The sequence below is a fragment of the Crocuta crocuta genome, unplaced genomic scaffold (assembly GCF_008692635.1).
Source record: "Crocuta crocuta isolate KB4526 unplaced genomic scaffold, BGI_CrCroc_1.0 scaffold445, whole genome shotgun sequence".
Lineage (NCBI taxonomy): Eukaryota > Metazoa > Chordata > Mammalia > Carnivora > Hyaenidae > Crocuta > Crocuta crocuta.
This window is the reverse complement of record NW_027530847.1, coordinates 194144-212870: the sequence shown is the minus strand read 5'-3', so window position 1 is coordinate 212870 and position 18727 is coordinate 194144. Positions and strand designations below refer to the sequence as shown.

General features: G+C 43.0%; 1 protein-coding gene across 1 annotated transcript in view; it reads right to left on the bottom strand.

The window, feature by feature from the left end:
* Positions 1 to 605: 605 nt before the first annotated feature.
* Positions 606 to 18727, bottom strand: part of NFS1 (NFS1 cysteine desulfurase) — an 18481-nt gene continuing 359 nt past the window's right edge. The window contains exons 2-14 of the mRNA XM_077769366.1: positions 18649 to 18723; positions 17929 to 18038; positions 17098 to 17214; positions 16214 to 16297; positions 11056 to 11208; positions 7012 to 7105; positions 6203 to 6337; positions 5496 to 5653; positions 4965 to 5070; positions 4804 to 4885; positions 4066 to 4149; positions 3579 to 3668; positions 606 to 1256 (exon numbers count right to left, since the gene is read on the bottom strand). Coding sequence (XP_077625492.1) covers positions 1193 to 1256; positions 3579 to 3668; positions 4066 to 4149; positions 4804 to 4885; positions 4965 to 5070; positions 5496 to 5653; positions 6203 to 6337; positions 7012 to 7105; positions 11056 to 11208; positions 16214 to 16297; positions 17098 to 17214; positions 17929 to 18038; positions 18649 to 18723 — 1352 coding nt within the window. The 3' untranslated portion in view covers positions 606 to 1192. The remainder of the gene's footprint in view (positions 1257 to 3578; positions 3669 to 4065; positions 4150 to 4803; positions 4886 to 4964; positions 5071 to 5495; positions 5654 to 6202; positions 6338 to 7011; positions 7106 to 11055; positions 11209 to 16213; positions 16298 to 17097; positions 17215 to 17928; positions 18039 to 18648; positions 18724 to 18727) is intronic.

Genomic DNA, 18727 nt, shown 5'->3' with positions numbered 1-18727 from the left:
AAATAACTGATGAATAAAAAGATACAAGCAGGGGCGCCTGGGTGGCTCAGTCGGTTAAGCGTCCGACTTTGGCTCAGGTCATGATCTCACGGTTCGTGGGTTCGAGCCCTGCGTCGGGCTCTGTGCTGACTGCCAGCTCAGAGCCTGGAGCCTATTTCAGTCTGTGACTCCCTCTCTCTCTGACCCTCCCCTGCTCACGCTGTCTCTCTCTCTCAGAAATAAATTTTTAAAAAAGTAAAAAAAAGGGGCGCCTGGGTGGCTTAGTCGGTTGAGCGTCTGACTTTCGCTTAGGTCATGATCTCGCGGTTCGTGGGTTCGAGCCCCGCGTCGGGCTCTGTGCTGACTGCCAGCTCAGAGCCTGGAGCCTATTTCAGTCTGTGACTCCCTCTCTCTCTGACCCTCCCCTGCTCACGCTCTCTCTCTCTCTAGAAATAAATAAAAAAAACCTTAAAAAATTAAAAAAAAAAAGTAAAAAAAAAAAAGATACAAGCAGATTGAGTCATCTATGGAAATCAAGTAGAGTGGTAGTCTGCTCCATGATTCCCAAGCATAGCATGGAATTTTCCCTGAGACTTTCATAAAGTCACAAAGTAAATACAGGAAGGTGAATTTACTTCTTTAATCTGCAAATTAACAATTTTTTACAAAGAAACATAAATTAGAATAGTAGATGGAGTCACATAGATATTTCTAGCTTCATTAGGTCAAAAGAAATGAAGGACAAGAACAGGAGACAAGCCTTCTAAAAAACTTGCTGTTCAGTCTATAACATGAAGAGGTGGCTTTTGGAGCCAAAAAAGAAATTAAATAGTTGATTATGTTGTTCCTGAAGGAGTCAGTCTTGCTGAGTAGTAGTAAGCAACATTCAAAAGTCCATGTATATCACTGAGGTCCCTGCACAAAGAACCTTCTTCCAGTTCCTCTGGCTCTCTCCACCAAGAATATCCATCCACCGTAAGACCAGAGAAGGACTCCTAGAGAGAAATGGTGTGTGTTCTCCACCAAAGGTGCTGAGGCTCAGGAAAGATAGTTTCTTGTGTTTCTATCTTGGAGGTGGGCTAATGCTGAAGTCAAGTGGGCTACACCAATTCTGGTTTGAACATGAAGCATCCACTGGGTATAACAAAATACCCAGATGTGCATGGGTTGGTGAGGCAGAAGCCAGTCTGCACAAAGTCAGAGGCTCACTCTTCTAGTGTTGTGTCCACTTGATGCTCTTGAGGTCAATGCCATCCTGTACCATCTCCCAGAGAGGGCTGCCAAAGAAAAGAGATACTAGGTGAGTAAGGGCTTAGATAGGAAACAGCCAACGTTGGTCTCTGACCCCTGACTTGTCTCCATCTCTTCTTGTCTCTCCACTTCCTTGCCACAACAGACCCAACATAGCGGTTAGCAAGTCTTTCCCAGCTCTTTCTAAATCCTTGCCAGTCTAGCATCTCCAAAGCTGCCAACAAACAATAACTCGGTACCTCAGGGTCAGCTCTAGTGGGGCCAAGCCAATGGCATCAGTTGTGGCCACATTCAAGAAGCTCTCATCCCATTCATTAGAGACTATGGACACAGTTTCCCTGGTGGAACCAAGACCCTTAGGACCTGTGTAAGCAAGTTTCAGCCTCTCTACTCATCCCCACCACACATGGACCGCTTTTCAACACTTCTTTCTGGGTTTTACTCTACTTCTCAGTTGGGGCTAGAGCTTAGCCTTAAATTATATGGGTATATAGCACTCTTATCCAATTCCTACTAGTCTTGTCTCCCCAGAGTTTGACTGTGATTCCAATCCAAAAATAACTCTTGGATCTTAGACCTGAGCATCCCATGTCACACAAGAACTACTGCTGAGAAATATCTACTAATCTCTGATTCCCTTCAGCTTGAACGCCTTAGACAATACTCCCAGACCAGATAATACATCAATGTATTTTGACCATGGGATTTGTGGTTTGAATTTCCCCAGTAAATTTTCTTTCACGTAATTTCATTCTTTCCTTGGCTTATCCCTTTCCTTTACACCATGCATTCCCAACATGCCTTTCTATGTATAACATTTTTCATGACTCCTTAAAGTTAGCCACCTCCTCCCTGTCCTTTCTTTTTAGAGGTCTTTTATTGTCATAGACTCACAAAATAAAGCTTTAGGGGTGCCTGGGTGGCTCAGTTGGTTAAGTGTCCAACTCAATTTTGGCTCAGGTCATGAGATTGAGCCCTACATTGGCTCTGCACTGAGCATGGAGATGCTTGAGATTCTCTCCCTCTCTCCCTTTGCCCCTCTCCCCTGCTGTGCTCTCACTCTCTAAAATAAAATAAAACAAAATAAAGCTTTAGTTGAGAGTTAATGAAACTAGGCTGAATTCATTTTGTAAAGGTCAGAAGGAATAGGGGAAGATGCTGAAGCCACACAGATAAGAAGAATAAGGCTTTGCAGCATGGTCCAGTAGAAATGCCCTTTCAGTATGCCAGAGTACCAAAAAGTCAAGCCAAGGAGGAATCTTGAGCCTAAGAAAACTAAGCAAGTAGTAGATATTTAAGCAATACAACTAGACCCTGGGAAGGAAATCCAGAGCCCAGAGAGGCCTGGGAAAGTTCATCAAAGGAAGAAGGGTATATACCTAAACTTCCATGCTCTCAATAACTAGATCAAGAGAATCTTGAAAGTTGAATTTAACCAGGACAGAGACAGACTCTGAAAAAATCCAGAGACCTCAATGTCTCCAGGAAGAAGTGGAGCTCTATGGCTACTAAGGGAAGCCCTGGTGGCAGCTGGCTGATAAAGCATCTCTTGACCTTGTTTACAAAGATCTTTACAAAGAACGCTCTGAGTAGTAGTTCTTAATCTTTTGAGAATTTGAAGAAAACTATGGACTTTCTTTCAAAGAAAATGCACAAGAACACAACATTTAGCATACAATTTCAGGGCTATCATAGATCTCCTGAAGTCTAGTCACAGAACTCAAAGTAAGAATCCCTATCTTAAAGGGAGAGTTTTCTCTCTTTAGTCTACAAATTGCTAATTTTGTATTGATAATGCTGCAATGACAACTATTAATACTATAATAATGAAAACATCTGAATTTATGTAGTTGTTTAGGTTTTTTTTTAATGTTTATTTTGATAGAGACAGAGAGAGGGAGATAGAGAATCCCAAGCAGGCTTCACACTATCAGTGCAAAGCCTGATGTAGGGCTCAATCTCATGAACCACGAGATCAAGATTCGGATGCTTAACAGACTGAGCCACGCAGGCACCCCAGTTCTTTAGTTTTTAAAAAAATTTTGTCATATTCTGAAAACAAGAAGCCAAGGAGATTCACCTTTTTGCTTTATTGAACTTCTTGTTTTGTTTTTTTTTAAAGTAAGCTCTATGCCCATTGTGGGGCTTGAACTCACAACCCCAAGATCAAGAGTCACATGTTCTACCAACTGAGCCAGCCAGCAGCCCCAACTTTGTGGAACTTCTAAATCCTTAAATCCAAGTGTTTTTAAAGGCTGGTTTCTGGCAGTGTGAAGACATAGCCTGAGGACAAGAGAAGGGTCAGCACTCCAATTTCTTCCACAGGGTCCCTGGTGCATACTGCATACCTCATTTCTCGAAGACGCTTCACATGGTGAATGCACTTCTCCACTGTGTAGTCTACTTCCTCCTCTGTAGTGAAACGGCCAATGCCAAACCTGAAAAAATGCATAAGAGAAGAGCTCCACATCTGAACTCTGGCACCAGGGTAAATTCATTCAGCAAATATTCAATGAAGATCTACTCCACAGAAGACATGAGCAAAGAACATGGCCAGAGTTTCTCAGAAGGTGGGTCACCCATATTAGCATCACCAGAGAAGTCTCCTATTCCTCCTCCAGTCCTAGTGAGTCAGAATCTCTGAGTGTCGGACTCAGAAATCTTCAACTTTCATAAACTTCCCAGAGGATACTCAATGAAATCTGAGAACTGCTGTAGGAACTTTCAAGAAGAATCAAGAATGGATAAGGAAAACAAGTCTGAGAAGACTATAACAGGAGATGAAGAATACAAAAGAAGATGCTTTTCATAAATGTTGTAGCTCAACAAACTGACCTGATAGAAGAGTGAGCTAAATCCTCATCAGTGCCGATTGCTCGAAGGACATAAGAGGGCTCCAGGGATGCAGACGTGCAGGCACTGAGGAGAAAGACAAGGAGTCTTGCTCAATTCATAATCAACATTGGCTTTTAGCCACAAATCTCTCGTCTGGCTTCCACCCGCAGGTCCCTGAAGTCATTATATGGAGATACAAGGACTTTCTAATCTGGTAGAGCTAAGAGGCCCAAGCCTGCCTGCATTTTCTGGGAGGTGAACATAGCTCCTCTGACCCTTATGGAGGATATCCTCCTTCAGCAAGGACACTGCCAAAGCATGACAGAGCATGATACCACATGAGCTGGGTCTGACAACCAGAGCCAGCAAAGAACCAAGTGCTGACTCTCCTATGGTTGAATACACCATCAGTAGCAGCCTATATGACAGCTAAACCCTTAGTGGCCTTTGGAGCATCCTTCAATTCTGAGGGTCTGCAACAGAACTGCTAGTATAACACTAGATCAGATACACGTACCTTCTGGGATCACATAAGGCGCAAAGTTCTACCCCAGGACGCCCTCCTAAGGTCACAAACTTCAGCAAGTGCCAAGCCAGCTAAAAAACAAGCACTTACAAAATGGCCAGGAGCTCTTGTGCCTGACATCTCCACACTAGGAAGCCTAATAATGTCTTATACCACTTAGAGGCCAGGCTAATGAGCCCTATCATAGTTCTTGTCTATCCAGTCCAACTCACCTCCCTGAGGATAAGGCGACATCCTTGAGTGCCATCAGCAGACTCTCCCCTTCCACATATGCAAAGGAAAGGTTGATACAGCCTGGAGAGAGAATCACTGTGAGAGGAGCTTCAAAGTCTCAGGCTCTTCCGAAATGGGGATAGAAAGAACATGTGCATACCTGGGTAATGGTGCTCAGGGTCCCCATTCATCACCACATCTGGAAGGCTAGTCATTATCTTCTGTGTCAGCCGCTCTGCTAACTTTGAGATACGCTTATGGTCGTACTGAGGAGCAGGCAAGGGAGTACTAAGCATAGTGACCATTAGCAGCTCAGAAACACACAAGACGAGGGGCCCTATTCCAGTGCCCAGAAGTGACTATACATCAGACCCACTTATCATCCTGTGTTACTCATGGACACCACTGTATCCCCAGCACTGAGCACAGCACCTAGTGTGCAAAGGTGCTCAATAACTGGACACATGGTTCCAATAAGCTAGAAATAAATGAGCCAATAATTACTGAAAGGGCTTGGATTTTGGAGCCTGTAACACCTCCCTCCGAACAAGATGTTAGCAGCACTGGGACAAGGATGGGTTTCTTAAACCTCCTCTTCAGGCAGAGGTCTGACTCAATTGTGCTGATAAGCCTCTAAAAGGAGACCCAGCACAGGGGAAGAAGATGAAGAAAGGAACTGCTCTCTCCGTACCTCCATCTCTTGCTGTGCCACCTCACATGCGGCCCCCAGGCCCACAACCAAGGGCGTGGGCACTGTCCCAGACCGCATACCCCGCTCCTGCCCCCCTCCACTCTGCAGGGCCTCCACACGTACGCGGGGCCGGCGGCGAATATAGATGGCACCAACCCCTGGGAAACAAAGTTTGTTACAAAAGAGAAAAAAAAGGAAAATGCAGATGAAACAAAATTTCACTTTCAAAAGTGTCAAAATATTCTTTCAACTTTTCTGTAAGCTTGATATTTTTCAAAATTAAAAAAAAGTTGGAGGAAAGGGAGAAACAAGTAAAAGCATAACATTTATCAAAATTATTTAACATTTAAAAAAATTGAAAACTAATAGACAAGGTAGCTGGACTTATTTAGCTAAATTTGATATGACAAAAACCCTTTGTTCCTCAACCAAATTAAACTCTACTTGCCTTCTAAGGATTTTCTAAAGAGACCGTGCAACAATAGACTGCTATATACAGTTAGCTGCAAGAGTCTACAAACTGGCAAGTGTTCTTGGTTATTGCTAAAGGACACTTGTATTAGCAGTGCTGCATTCTGCATTCTGCAAAGCACTATCAATGTACAACTTCCTCTGAGAGCAATGGTAGTTCCAAATGAGTTCAAGGAACATCTATCTAGGGTTTCACCAGGAAGTCTGAGAAAAGGAACTCAAGGAAGGGCTGGTACCTTTGGGACCATAGATTTTATGACCACTGATGCTCATGAGATCAATTTTCATGTCATTGACGTCAAGTGGGATTTTTCCAACAGCCTGGGCTGCATCGGTATGAAAATATACCTTTCTGGAACTGCAAATCTGTCCTGAGGAAACAACAGAGGGGAAATCATAGCACAATGTTGGGAAGTCACCTGGCAGTGATCCCACAATGTACCATGAGTTCTAAAGCAAAACTGCATCTGGCATTAGCTTCTAGCCATATAGTAAATAACTTTTCTCTCTCTTTCTCTTCCTCTCTTTCCCTCTCTCCCTCCCTCTCGTTCTGTCATTCTCAGCCAGCTTCCTTGACCAAATAAAGGGCAAGTACCAATCACCAAATCAAAATATCCCTGATATTCTGATGCATAAGACTCTTTTTATCTTATTAATACTGGCTTTTCAATATATCAAATTAACTTTTACATCCTTTTTAATTAAAAGGAAGCAAAGATTAGCAGATCTATTTGCTAATGTGCCTTAGAGTTACAATGAGTCTCTGGCTCTAAGCGAGCATAATAAAGAGATGTTCTAAAGTGACAAAAGTGAAAGAGGAAGAGGAAAAAAGGGCAGTGTTTTGTTTTTGGCATCAACTGCAGTTAAATGAAAAGAACATAAAGGATACTAGACCTGGATTCAAATCCTGGCTATGCCACATTACAACAGGTCTTTAAACAAGTAACTGAAACTCCCTTTCCCTTGATCTCCCTCCCAGACCACTCCTGCTCCTCAAATGGTTCCCAGTGGTGGGCAAGCATCAAGCTCCACCCAAAATACTCACCTATTTCTGCAATGGGCTGCTTGACTCCAATCTCATTGTTCACAGTCATGACTGACACCAGGCTGGTATCTGGCTGGATGGCAGCCTCTAGTTCCTAAGAGTATCAGGAGCAAGGAGATTATATAGTAACAACAAAATCCTCCCTAACTCAGAATGTAGGCAAGCTTAGTTTTAAAAAGGGGCCTTTCACTACACACTTATCAGAATGGTAAAAAAAAAAAAAAAAGGTGACAACACAATGCTGGCAAGGATTCAAAGAAACTACATCAAACAGTTGGTTACTGCTACTTGTAGGAACATAAAATGATATAGCCATACTGGCAAATGAAAAAAGATCCACATGAAAAACCTACACATAATTGTTCATAGCAGCTTTTGTCATAATAGCGAAAATCCAAAATCAACCCAGATGTCCTTCAATGGGTGACTGACTAAACAAACTGGTGCCTCCATACCATGGAATATGACTAAGTGATAGAAAGGAACAACCTAAATGGCTCGACAGACTTACCAGAGTGAAAAAATCCAGTCTTGAAAGGTTACATACTTTAAAACTCCATTTATGTAACATTATTGAAATGACAAATTAAAGAAACGGAGATCAAATTAGTGGTTATAACAGAACATGCAGCATCACTGCAGTGAGGAAAATATAATTTGACAGTGATGGTAGTTACACAAACCTACACATGATGAGTAAGCACAAGTAAAACTAGGAAAACAAGAACAAGATTGGCAGACTCTCTCCAGATCATTCATTACCTTGTGTGAGAAATAAGGGAGATGATTCATTTTCAGAAATACTAAATAAAAGCTCTGCTGTCTAATTAACAACAGGAATACAACATATTGGAGGGGCGCCTGGGNCGCCAATGGAGTCCCAAACCCTAAGACACTTCACTTCCTGGTTCTTCTTCCATTCTATGTTTCGTGGGCTTATTTTTGCAGGCTTTGCAATGAGCATGCACCAAAGAACAAAGGGAGGAGAGACTGAAAGTCTCTGTGTCACCTCAGGGAACCTACATTTGTTCCAATCAGATTACTTTTTGCCTTATGTGGGCACAGGCAACGTCCAGGTAAGGCTGTAACCTCTGTAGTACCCAGCCAATGAGGAACCAGGAGAGGGGCTTGCATGTTAGGAGATAAACTGTCTGCTGTAACTGCCCCAGGTATGACTGTCCATCAGACACGGCTCTTGCAAAAACACTGATTAAAGACTCACTTCACTGTGTTCCTAGTCTCTGCATCCCTCCTTTGATTGGGTTGATGGGCCTATTTTTAACACCTAGTTGTGATACTGTATTACACTTTCCCAAGATATTACCATGGGGAAAGTAGGTAAAGGGTACATGAGATCTCGCTGTATTATTTTTTAAAACCACATGTAGATTTAATAATCTACAATTATTTAAAAATTAAAAGTTTAGGGGCAAGCCCCATGTCCTGCTCTGCCCTGAGAGTGGTGCCTGCTTAAGATTCTCTCTCTCCCTCTCCTTCTGTCATTACCCTTCACCTCTCTCTCTCTCTCTCTCAAAATAAATAAATACATAAAAATAGCCTGGGTGGCTCAGTCAGTTGAGCATCTGGTTCTGGATTTCAGCTGAGGTCATGATCCCAAGATCAAGCCCCACATCAGGCTCTGTGCTGAGTGTGGAACCTACTTGAGATTCTTTCTCTCCCTCTGTCCCCTCCTCTGCTTATGCTCTCTAAAATTAAAAAAATAATAAAAACTATCTTTATTTATTTATAAATAATTAAAAATTAAAAGTTTAATGAAAAAAAAGAGAGGGAGAGCCTTTCCTATGTAAGGTTGTCAGAGTAAGCTGTAAACAAAGTAAGCAGCAAAAATCAAGGTTACTGGTAACAGCACTGAGGCAGAGACCTCAACTGATTAAAATTTTTTTATCTTAAAGGAATTTTTAATCATCCTCCCAACATCTTGCTTTCCCTGACACTGGTCTAACAGAGATTCTCAATGTCACGTTTCTCTCAGCTTCTTCTTTGCTTCCTTCATAGTAGTTATCCCAATTTATAATTATTTCATTTGTTTATATGTTAACTGTCCTCTTCACTAGAATGTAAGCTCCTGAAGGCAGGGACTAAGATTGTCTTGTTCATCCATGTGTCCCTAGTGCAAGACAATAAGGCATAATAAATTCTATGAGGTGAAAGAAAGGCACATGTGAAGCATTATGAGATATAAAAAGCCAGAAAATAAGTGCTCCTAGCATTCAAGAGACTTAATCTAGTGTAGATAGAGATAGACATAAACATACAACAGAGCACAGAAGTAAAAAGCCACTAAGGAATTTAAGGAATTTGGAGGAAGAAACATATTAAAAGGGGTTGGAGTATCCCAAAAGACTTCAGCAAAGAAGTGAAATTGAGCTAAGTTTTTATTTTTTTTAATGTTTATTTTTGAGAGAGAGAGAGAGAGAGAAAACGTGCGTGCACATGAGAGAAGGAGGGGTAGAGGCAGAGAGAGAGGAAGACATAGAATCCAAAGCAGGCTCCAGGCTCTGAGCTGTCAGCACAGAGCCAGATGCGGGGCTTGAACCCCGAGACTGAGAGATCATGACCTGAGTTGAAGTCGGATACCCAACCAACTGAGCCACTCGGCACCCCTTGAGCTAACTTTTTAGAAGAGGGAGAAAATGGGGTTCCTGGGTGGCTTAGTCGGTTAAGCGTCCGACTTTTGCTTAGGTCATGATCTCGTGGTTTGTGGGTTCGAGCCCCGCGTCGGGCTCTGTGCTGACTGCCAGCTCAGAGCCTGGAGCCTGTTTCGGTCTGTGACTCCGTCTCTCTCTGACCCTCCCCTGCTCACGCTGTCTCTCTCTCCTAGAAATAAATAAAACATTAAAAAAAATAAAAAAATAAAAGAGGGAGAAAATTAAGGTATGTGCAAGCAAAAGGACAACAAATCAAAAGTAAGGGGATATGTGAGAACAGGCCCACAGCAGGCCTGGCCAGGGCATATCAGAGACATGTGAAGGCAGTGTGGCTAAAATGGAGGGTTTTATGAAGGGCACAGTGGTCATCAATATTGAAACCGTAGGTTAGAACCAACATGTCTATTCTGAGACCAGTATTACCCTGATATCAAAACCAAAGATATCGCAAAAGTACAGATCGATATCCCTAATGAATAGAGATACAAAAATCTTTAACAAAATACTAGCAAACCAAATCCAGCAACCTATCAATGTATACACCACATTAAAAGAGAAAAAAAACTATTATGACTACCGCAATAAACACAAAAAACCAACTGATAAAACCAAAATGCTTTCATGATAACAACAACAACAAAGTCAACAAAGTTGGAAGTTCTCTTCCTCAATCTAACGAAGGACAAACAGCTATGAAAAATCCGAAGTTAACATTATACTGACGGGCAAAGCTTTTGTCCAAGATCAGTGGCAAAACAAGGGTGTTTGTTCTTGTCACTTCTATTCAACTTTGTACGAGTAGTTCTTGCCAGGGCAACCGGGCAAGGAAAAAAACAACAACACCCAGGTTGGCAACAAAGAAGTAAAACTATCTGTACTTGCATACGATAGGACTCTGTCCATACACGGTATCTTAGGATTTGACTAGGGATGCTGGTATCCAAAATCTGGTGGACAAGATGTATGAACTCACTACTCAAAATGTATATATAAGGATATGGACCATAATAGGAAATATTCTACACAAAAACTACAGCTCTTCTTTACAGGGATGAGAAACTAAGTACAGGGAAGGAGGAGGCCAGAGCTTTGCCATGGTGAGTGTTGAGTCCCTGGCATCCTGCAGACACCGAGCAGTCCTCATATAAACCAGGAAGCACTGACAAAGCTGAGAAACAAATCCTCCAGAGAAAAGGAAGACAATATACACTCAAGGGGAAACATATGCTCAGTTTCTCCCCCAGGCCTATGTCTCTAAGCTCCCCCTCATCATTAGGTCTAGTCCTTCAAGCTCCAACTGAGGCTGAAGAGACAAATGCACAGGCTGAAGCCAAGCTCCTCCTATTTTGCCCCTTCTGCCAGTAGCCACTCCTACCTTCAGGTCGATGATCCCACTCTTTTTCACCGGGAGGTATGTGACCTGAAAGCCCTCAGCTTCCAGTGAACGGCAGGAGTCCAAGACACATTTGTGCTCTGTCTGAGTGGTGATCAAGTGCTTTTTCCGTGACTTGTAGAACCTGGCCACCCCCTAGAAATTGGTGGTGGTGGAAGGAAGGAGAATATGCTCAGAGAGACAGCAAGGACTTCAATCCCACTTGAAAGAAAAAGTAGGCAAGGGTTGTATGCTCCAACATTAACTCTGTGACACCAAGTACATATCCTACAATTCAACTTAATTCTGACATTAACTACCGTAAATTAGTACAAACACCACAGATGAAGGGACTTGGGTCCACAAGACCAACCCCACTTCAGATGTCAGCCACAAGGCCCAGGTGTCACAAGTCACTCCCCAGGACTTTTGCCTACTGGCTACAAATTCAGTACTTCCCACAGCCCCTAAGGTTCAGTAATTCACCAGAATGTTACTCCCAGAACTCACTGGAGTTCTCACTACACTATTAGGGTTTTATTATAAAGGATATAATTCAGGAACAGCCAAATGGAAGAGATGCACAGGGCGAAGCCTGAGGAGTGGAGGGGCACAAAGTTTCCATGCCCTGTCTTTGTAAATCCAGGCATGCCCCCTGCCCAGCACATCCATGAGTTCACCAACCTGGAAGGTCCTCTGAGTCTCACTGTCCAGAGTTTTTATGGGGGTTTTCTTACAGAACCATGGCTGATTAAATCACTGGCCACAGGACTGAACTCAATCTCCAGTCCCCCTCTCCTGCCCTGAGGGAAGTAGAGCTGAAAGTTCCAACCCTCTAATCACATGCTTTGTCCTTCTGGAGTGGCCAGTCTGTCCCTTCAAACTAAGGGACCACATTGAGTCACTTCATTACTATAAAGTTAGGTTATGGTCCAGAGGGGTTTGTTATAAATAACAAAAGACATTTCTATTATTCAGGAAACTCCAAGGATTTTTGAGGCTCTGTCCCAGGAAGACCAAATATATTTATTATACCACAGGTAGAAAATATACCACAGGTAGATTTCCTAGCATCCCAGGAAAAAACCTGTCTCTATTTCTACTTAAATAGCAAAACATGCAAATATGTTGATACTGATACCCAAAGCTGCCAGTGTAGAAGTGAAACTCCTGAACTCATTCCTTGCTGGTGGCAGTATTTATGTTATAATCTTTTCAGGAAATCATTTACAAAGATGTCTTAAAAGCTGTAGTGACACTCTTTAACTGTGATTCCTCTTTTGGGAATTTACCTTAGGAGAATATTTCAAAAGACAGATCAAGCCATTGAGATGAAATATGTTTTCATTATATTTACAATCTTCAAAAAAAATGAAAAAATCAAACACATCCAACCGATAAAGTAATGAATAGTAAACTATGATAGCACAACTCCATGAAAAATAATATCGTTATATTAAAAATTATGGAGTTTGAAATGGAAGGACATAGGGTATGTTATTAATAGTTACAGAGGAATAGGGACGATTTTAGGTGGCTCAGTCAGTTGAGTGTCAGACTCTTAATTTTGGTTCAGCTCATGATCTCATGGTTTGTGAGATGGAGCCCGGCATCAGGCTCTGCACTGAGATTCTCTCTCTCTCTCTCTGCTCCTCACCTGCTTGCAGATGCTCGCTCTCTCTCATAAAATAAATATTAAAAAAAAAAAAATGGTTACAGAAGGGGATGCCTAGTTGGCTCAGTTGGTTAAGCATCTGACTTTGGCTCAGGTTAATGATCTCACATTTCATGAGTTCAAGCCCCACATCAGGCTCTGCGCTGATAGCTTGGGGCCTGGAGCCTGCTTTGCATTCTGTGTCTCCCTGTCTCTCTGCTCCTCTCCCGCTTATACTCTGGCTCTCAAAAATAAATAAACATTAAAAAAAAACTGAAGAGCATAAAAGCTCAATTTGTTTAAAAAAATGGTTACAGGGGCGCCTGGGTGGCTTAGTCGGTTAAGCGTCCGACTTTCGCTTAGGTCATGATCTCGCGGTTCATGGGTTCGAGCCCCACGTCGGGCTCTTTGCTGACTGCCAGCTCAGAGCCTGGAGCCTGTTTCAGTCTGTGACTCCCTCTCTCTCTGACCCTCCCCTGCTCACGCTGTGTCTCTCTCTCTCTCCTAGAAATAAATAAAACGCTAAAAAAATTTAAAAAAATAAAGTAAAATAAATAAAAAATAAATTAAAAAATGGTTACAGAAGAATAAATATGGCAAGCTACGCTTTATGAAAATATTAAAAGCAAATTCATATATATGTATAATCCTTTTTTCTGGAACAATACTAAACAGAATTAGTTTAGAACTAACTCTACAAAGCAGGACTCTGGGCCAGAATAAAAGGGAAAGAAGAGGAAGACTTACACTTCTTTTTAAATTATTTTTTAATGTTTATTTATTTTTCAGAGATATAGAGAGAGATTCCTAAGCAGGCTCCATGATCAGCACAGAGCCCAACAGGGCTCAATCCCAACCTGAGCGGAAATCAAGAGTTGCAGATGCTCAACTGACTAAGCTGCTCAGGCACTTGACATTTTACATTAAACCTTTCTATAGGGTTAAAAAATGTCATCACATACACACTGATTACCTTTTTTTTTTTTAATTTAAGATTTATTTACTTACTTAATCTCTACACCCAATGTGGGGCTTGAACTCATGACTTCACGATCAAGAGTTGCATACTCTACGGACTAAGCCAGCCAGCTACATCCCTGCACAGATTACTTTTAAAAGTTAAAGGAGGGGCACCTGGGTGATTTAGTTGGTTGAGTGTCCAATTTCAGCTCAGGTCATGATAGTACAGTTCATGGATTCGAGCTCTGTGTCGGGCTCTACGCTGACAGATTGGAACCTGAAGCCTGCTTCAGATTCTGGGTCTCCCTCTCTCTCTCTGCCCTCTTCTGCTTGTGCTCTCTCTCTCTCAAAAATAAATAAATAAACATTAAAAAAAAAAGTTAAAGGAAGGGTGCCTGAGTGGCTCAGTCGGTTAAGCGTCTGACTTTGGCTCAGATCACGATCTCACAGTTCATGAGTTCAAATCTTGCATTGGGTTCAGAGCCTGAGGCCTGCTTCAGATTCTGTGTCTCCTCTCTCTCTGCCCCTCCCCTTCTTGCACTCTGTTTCTCTCTCTCTCAGAAATAAATTAAAAAAAACTTTTTTAATCTTTAGAAAGAAGTTAAAGAAATAAAATGTGCAACCCCATTCGCCCCTTGAGCTTACAGAGTACTACCTTAAAAGCAGAATATAAAACTAATTAGGCCAAACTTGTAACTACATAAAAAATATGTTCTTGAGGATAAAAAACATAAAAAGGAAAACATTTAAAAGTTCCCCACTTCCTTCCACTCTCTCCTATCTAGGTTACCCACAGTGTCAAATTCTCTATCAACAGACATATATTTAGCTATCCATGAGACTAAGGGGAAAACTCACAATTATTCTTAGCAATCCCTCACCTGCAGGTTTGGGAACAGCACAGATTTTCAAAGGAAACATTTCCAAAGTTTTAAAAAATACTCCCCAGGGGCACCTGGGTGGCTCAGTTGGTTAAGCATCTGACTTCGGCTCAGGTCATGATCTCACAGTCCATGAGTTTGAGCCCCACATCAGGTTCTATGCTGACAGCTCAGAGCCTAGAGCCTGCTTCGGATTCTGTGTCTCCTTCTCTCTCTGCCCATCTCCCACTCTCACTGTCTCTCTCTTAAAAGTAAACAAACCTTAAAATTTTTTTAAAAAGATACTCCCCATTCCAGAAATCATCCCTATTTTTGGAAGATCTGCACTCTGGGTCTGGTTTCTGCATTCCAAAGGAAGGACACCTTCCTGCTAACAACCAGGCAGAGTACTGATGACTCTGAAGTCTGTCAAGAATAACCAACTGGCAGCACAGTTGAGATATAAAGGTTAAGGAGTGAGGGAGGCAGTTGAACCTACAGTAGTCCACACTTTCTCAGAGCCTTTGTATTTACAGGCAGTAAATTATAGTGGTCCAGGCAACCAGGCCCAGTCCAATAAGGTTAAGTTATATGAAACACCAGCAAGACTACTGAGAGTTGAATTTTACTTTTGTTAGCACCACAAACGCAAGGACAGAGTGACTGATCTCAGAATGGGTGATGAATGAAGATACTTCTTTTAGACAACAGGCTTGAGCAACAGAAACTTGATCAAAGCAAAAGGGCCCACGTGACCACCTGGCTGAATACATACAGGTCCATTAGGTGACCCACCTCGAAATACTCATAGGCCCTAACTAACCAATGGGCTACTTCCAAGAAAGCATAGTTACCAAAAAAGGGAAAATTCTGTAGGTCCACATACCTCTTCACCTTCCCCCTTTAAAAACAGCCCTCACCCACTGCTTCCTTGTAGTATCTCCTCTGCTGTCCTGGCAGGACTCCCTTGTAGGTGTATTCAATAAACTTCTATCTCCTTTGTTCTCACTTGGGTGAATCCTTTCACTGCCTGTGTCACCAGCTTCCATGGATTGGTTCTCCCCCCCACCCCTCACCACCACATATCGGGGAACTCATCTGATTGGGAGAGACACCACAATGAAGTGAGTATCTGCAGAGGCACAGCAACCAGTACTTCAAGATGGGAAAATCTACAGAAAGAGAAGGGACAGCTGGCTGGTCAAAATTGTTGCAAATAGACGTCGTCATCAGAAAGAAAAGGGAAGGCTGAGAGGAAGGCAGCCCTCAAATCATATATATAAGGGTGAAGTTGGTAACCAAAAGCAGAGAAGCACTCTCAATTGCAAGTGGATTCTGGACTTCTCTGTGACTAGATCAGAAGGATGAGGAAAAGATCTGAGTCACCATTATCTACTCTCTGAAGTAGCTGCCATCCAAAACACTGGTGGTTAATGGCTGAAGACCGACCTCCTTTCATGCCCAACTACATCAATGAACTCAGTTCAACAGGAGTAAAGACTTAAATGGAGCAGATCACAAAGGGTCGAAGGAAGCAACAAATCAGAAAGAATGCATGTTTGCCTGTGTCTTTTATTCACAATAAGGTAGGAGTGGATGGCTGGGAAATATATATACGAGCCCAAATGATCGAGGGACACCATTTCCCAAGTCAGGAAAGCCCAGATATATCCTTTGGTTCTTTTACCTTAATTGCTATGTTGTTAGATTCAGTAGCGCCACTGGTGAAAATGATCTCACGAGGATCAGCCCCAATCAGAGATGCTACTTGCTGCAAACCAAGAAACAGAGATAAATAACATCAGCTTCTCAGGCAGGAATGCAACTGCAGACACAGCTGGGACAGAGCTCTGGGTCAAGAAGTGCACCACCTCATTCTATCAACTGTCCAAGAAGCTTTGCACCCATTAGGGTCAGACAAGAGGTAGATTCAGTTACATCCCAGATTCGAGGCTCTCTTCCCATCTGATAAAATATGATAATAGAGACGCCTGGGTGGCTTAGTGGGTTAAGCTTCCAACCCTTGACTTCAGCTCAGGTCCTAATCTTGTGGTCATGGGATCAAGGCCCGAGTGTAGCTCCACACTGAGCAGAGAGCCTGCCTTGGATTCTCTCTCTCTCTCTGCCCCTCCTCTGCTCATGCTCATGCCCTCTTTCTCTCTCTCAAAGATAAATAAATACATTTGAAAAAACAAAACAATAACATTAATATTGATTTCTTAAAAATCACTTTTTGCACTCTTACTACGTATAAGCATTGTGTTAATAAAGACATCACAAGATCTCATTTAATCCACACAATAATCCTAATGATCAGGAACTATTACAATCTCCATTTCAATGTGAGGCAATTAAGGTTTAGAGAAATTAGATAAGATTCCAAAGATCATTTAGTTAGGAAATATAAAAACCAGTAAAATGCTTTCAGAGGGACTTCAAGGCCTGCTCTCTAAATCTCCTCTGGGAAGAGCCCCAAACCACTTCCACCTCCACCCAGAGCTACCAAGGAAATGCTTCCCACAGTCCACTGAACCTCTGACATCAGAACCTCCTAGAGTCCTCTATACCAACCTGGCGAGCACGTTCCATGGCTGCCTCACTCTCCCAGCCATAAGCATGTGTCCGGGAGTGTGGGTTACCATAGTAGTTGACCAGGTAAGGGAGCATTGCATCCAGCACCCGAGGATCCTGAGCACAACAGAATATATCAGTCTCCTTGAGTCCATAGGTAACTCAGGCCCCAATCCATCCCCTCGGACTTACCCAACCTACCACAACACATTCCCAACCCTTCAGACACTGCCTAGATGAAGCCTCATTCTTCTATCCCATTAGGTACTAAACAAATATCAGCCTAATACACTCCCACTTTCAAACCATCTTAAATCATTCTACCAGATGATTATTCTACCATCTCCCCTGGTAATCTACAAACAGTGCCTTGTCCTGATAGCTGTTTCTGCATGTTTCCATTCCTGCCAGGCAATGTGATCTACAAGGGCCAGGACATGACAAGAGTTCACATGTTGATGAAACCTTCCATTAATATTGAAGTGCTCAACATGTGCCAGGCTCTGTTTAAAGAGCTGCTTTATGTCTTTTAACCCACATAATACGTGCCCAAATTCACATAGTTAGTAAGTAGCTAATTCCAGAGCCTATGCATTTAACTACTACCAAAATGCCTACACTGAAGTGATCTCACCAAGGGCAATAGCTAGTAAGTAGTAGGGCCATTTTTAGTGGATCACAAATTAAGGATCCTGACTCCTGGCTCAGTGCTTTTCCAAAGACACACTTCCCAATGACTGTCACTTCTGCAGGATCCAGTCATTTCTCTGCACTGTCACTTCTGCAACCTGTTATAAATAGCCTTGGGGAAAGCTGCCCCTCCATCCTTACCAGAGGTGTTGTAGCTTGGACGTCCATATACAGAGGTCGCAGCACTAACTCCACCTCCGGAGCAGTGGCTGTATCTGAGGGAACAGCCGACTGGGGAGCAAGATCTACAACTGAACACCCCCCCCACACACAAAAAAAAGGTGTGGCCAAGCGTGAAAGAACACAACTATGGACACAGGTTATCCAAGACAGCAGAAGGTGAAAGTTGGGTTTAGGTGAGACAAGTCGAAAAGCTGAAAGGCTGCTGGGGTTGAATCTCAATGGAAAAGGAAACAAAGCATCACCGAACTTAAGCAAATTGTAAAAGGAGGTAAGGGAGAGAGACCATGTTCTTGAAGGGAGACGTAGGGCCAATATTCGAATTGCCCCGTTGGGAGCGGGAAGGGGTCGAAAAGGGCAAAGCCATTTAGAAGGGGTGTGGAGGCGGAGTAGCTAAGATCTCCTTTAAAGATGACTGGTTGGACGACCAGCATCTCTAAAAAAGTCGGGCTGGAGAGGTGTGAAGGCCTGTGGGGCAGGATCTAAAGGGTGACGCGGAAAAGTTAACCGTACTGAGGGTCGGTCTGAGAAAGTCTGAGGGGTGTAGCCAGCAGGAAGGGTCAGAGGGTCCGGGCAGCGGACGGAAGAGGGAGACTCCGTAATATTTCGGTGCGTCGCCGCCCCAAGGGGGAAGGTCCGCGCTAGTAGGGAGGGTGGCTGTGAGCAAGGCCCGGAGCGTACCGCGCAAGCGCAGCCCCCGAGCGGGCGCCTCGGACCTGGGCCCCGGAGCGGCCCGCACAGCCGCGGCCGCCCTCCCCCA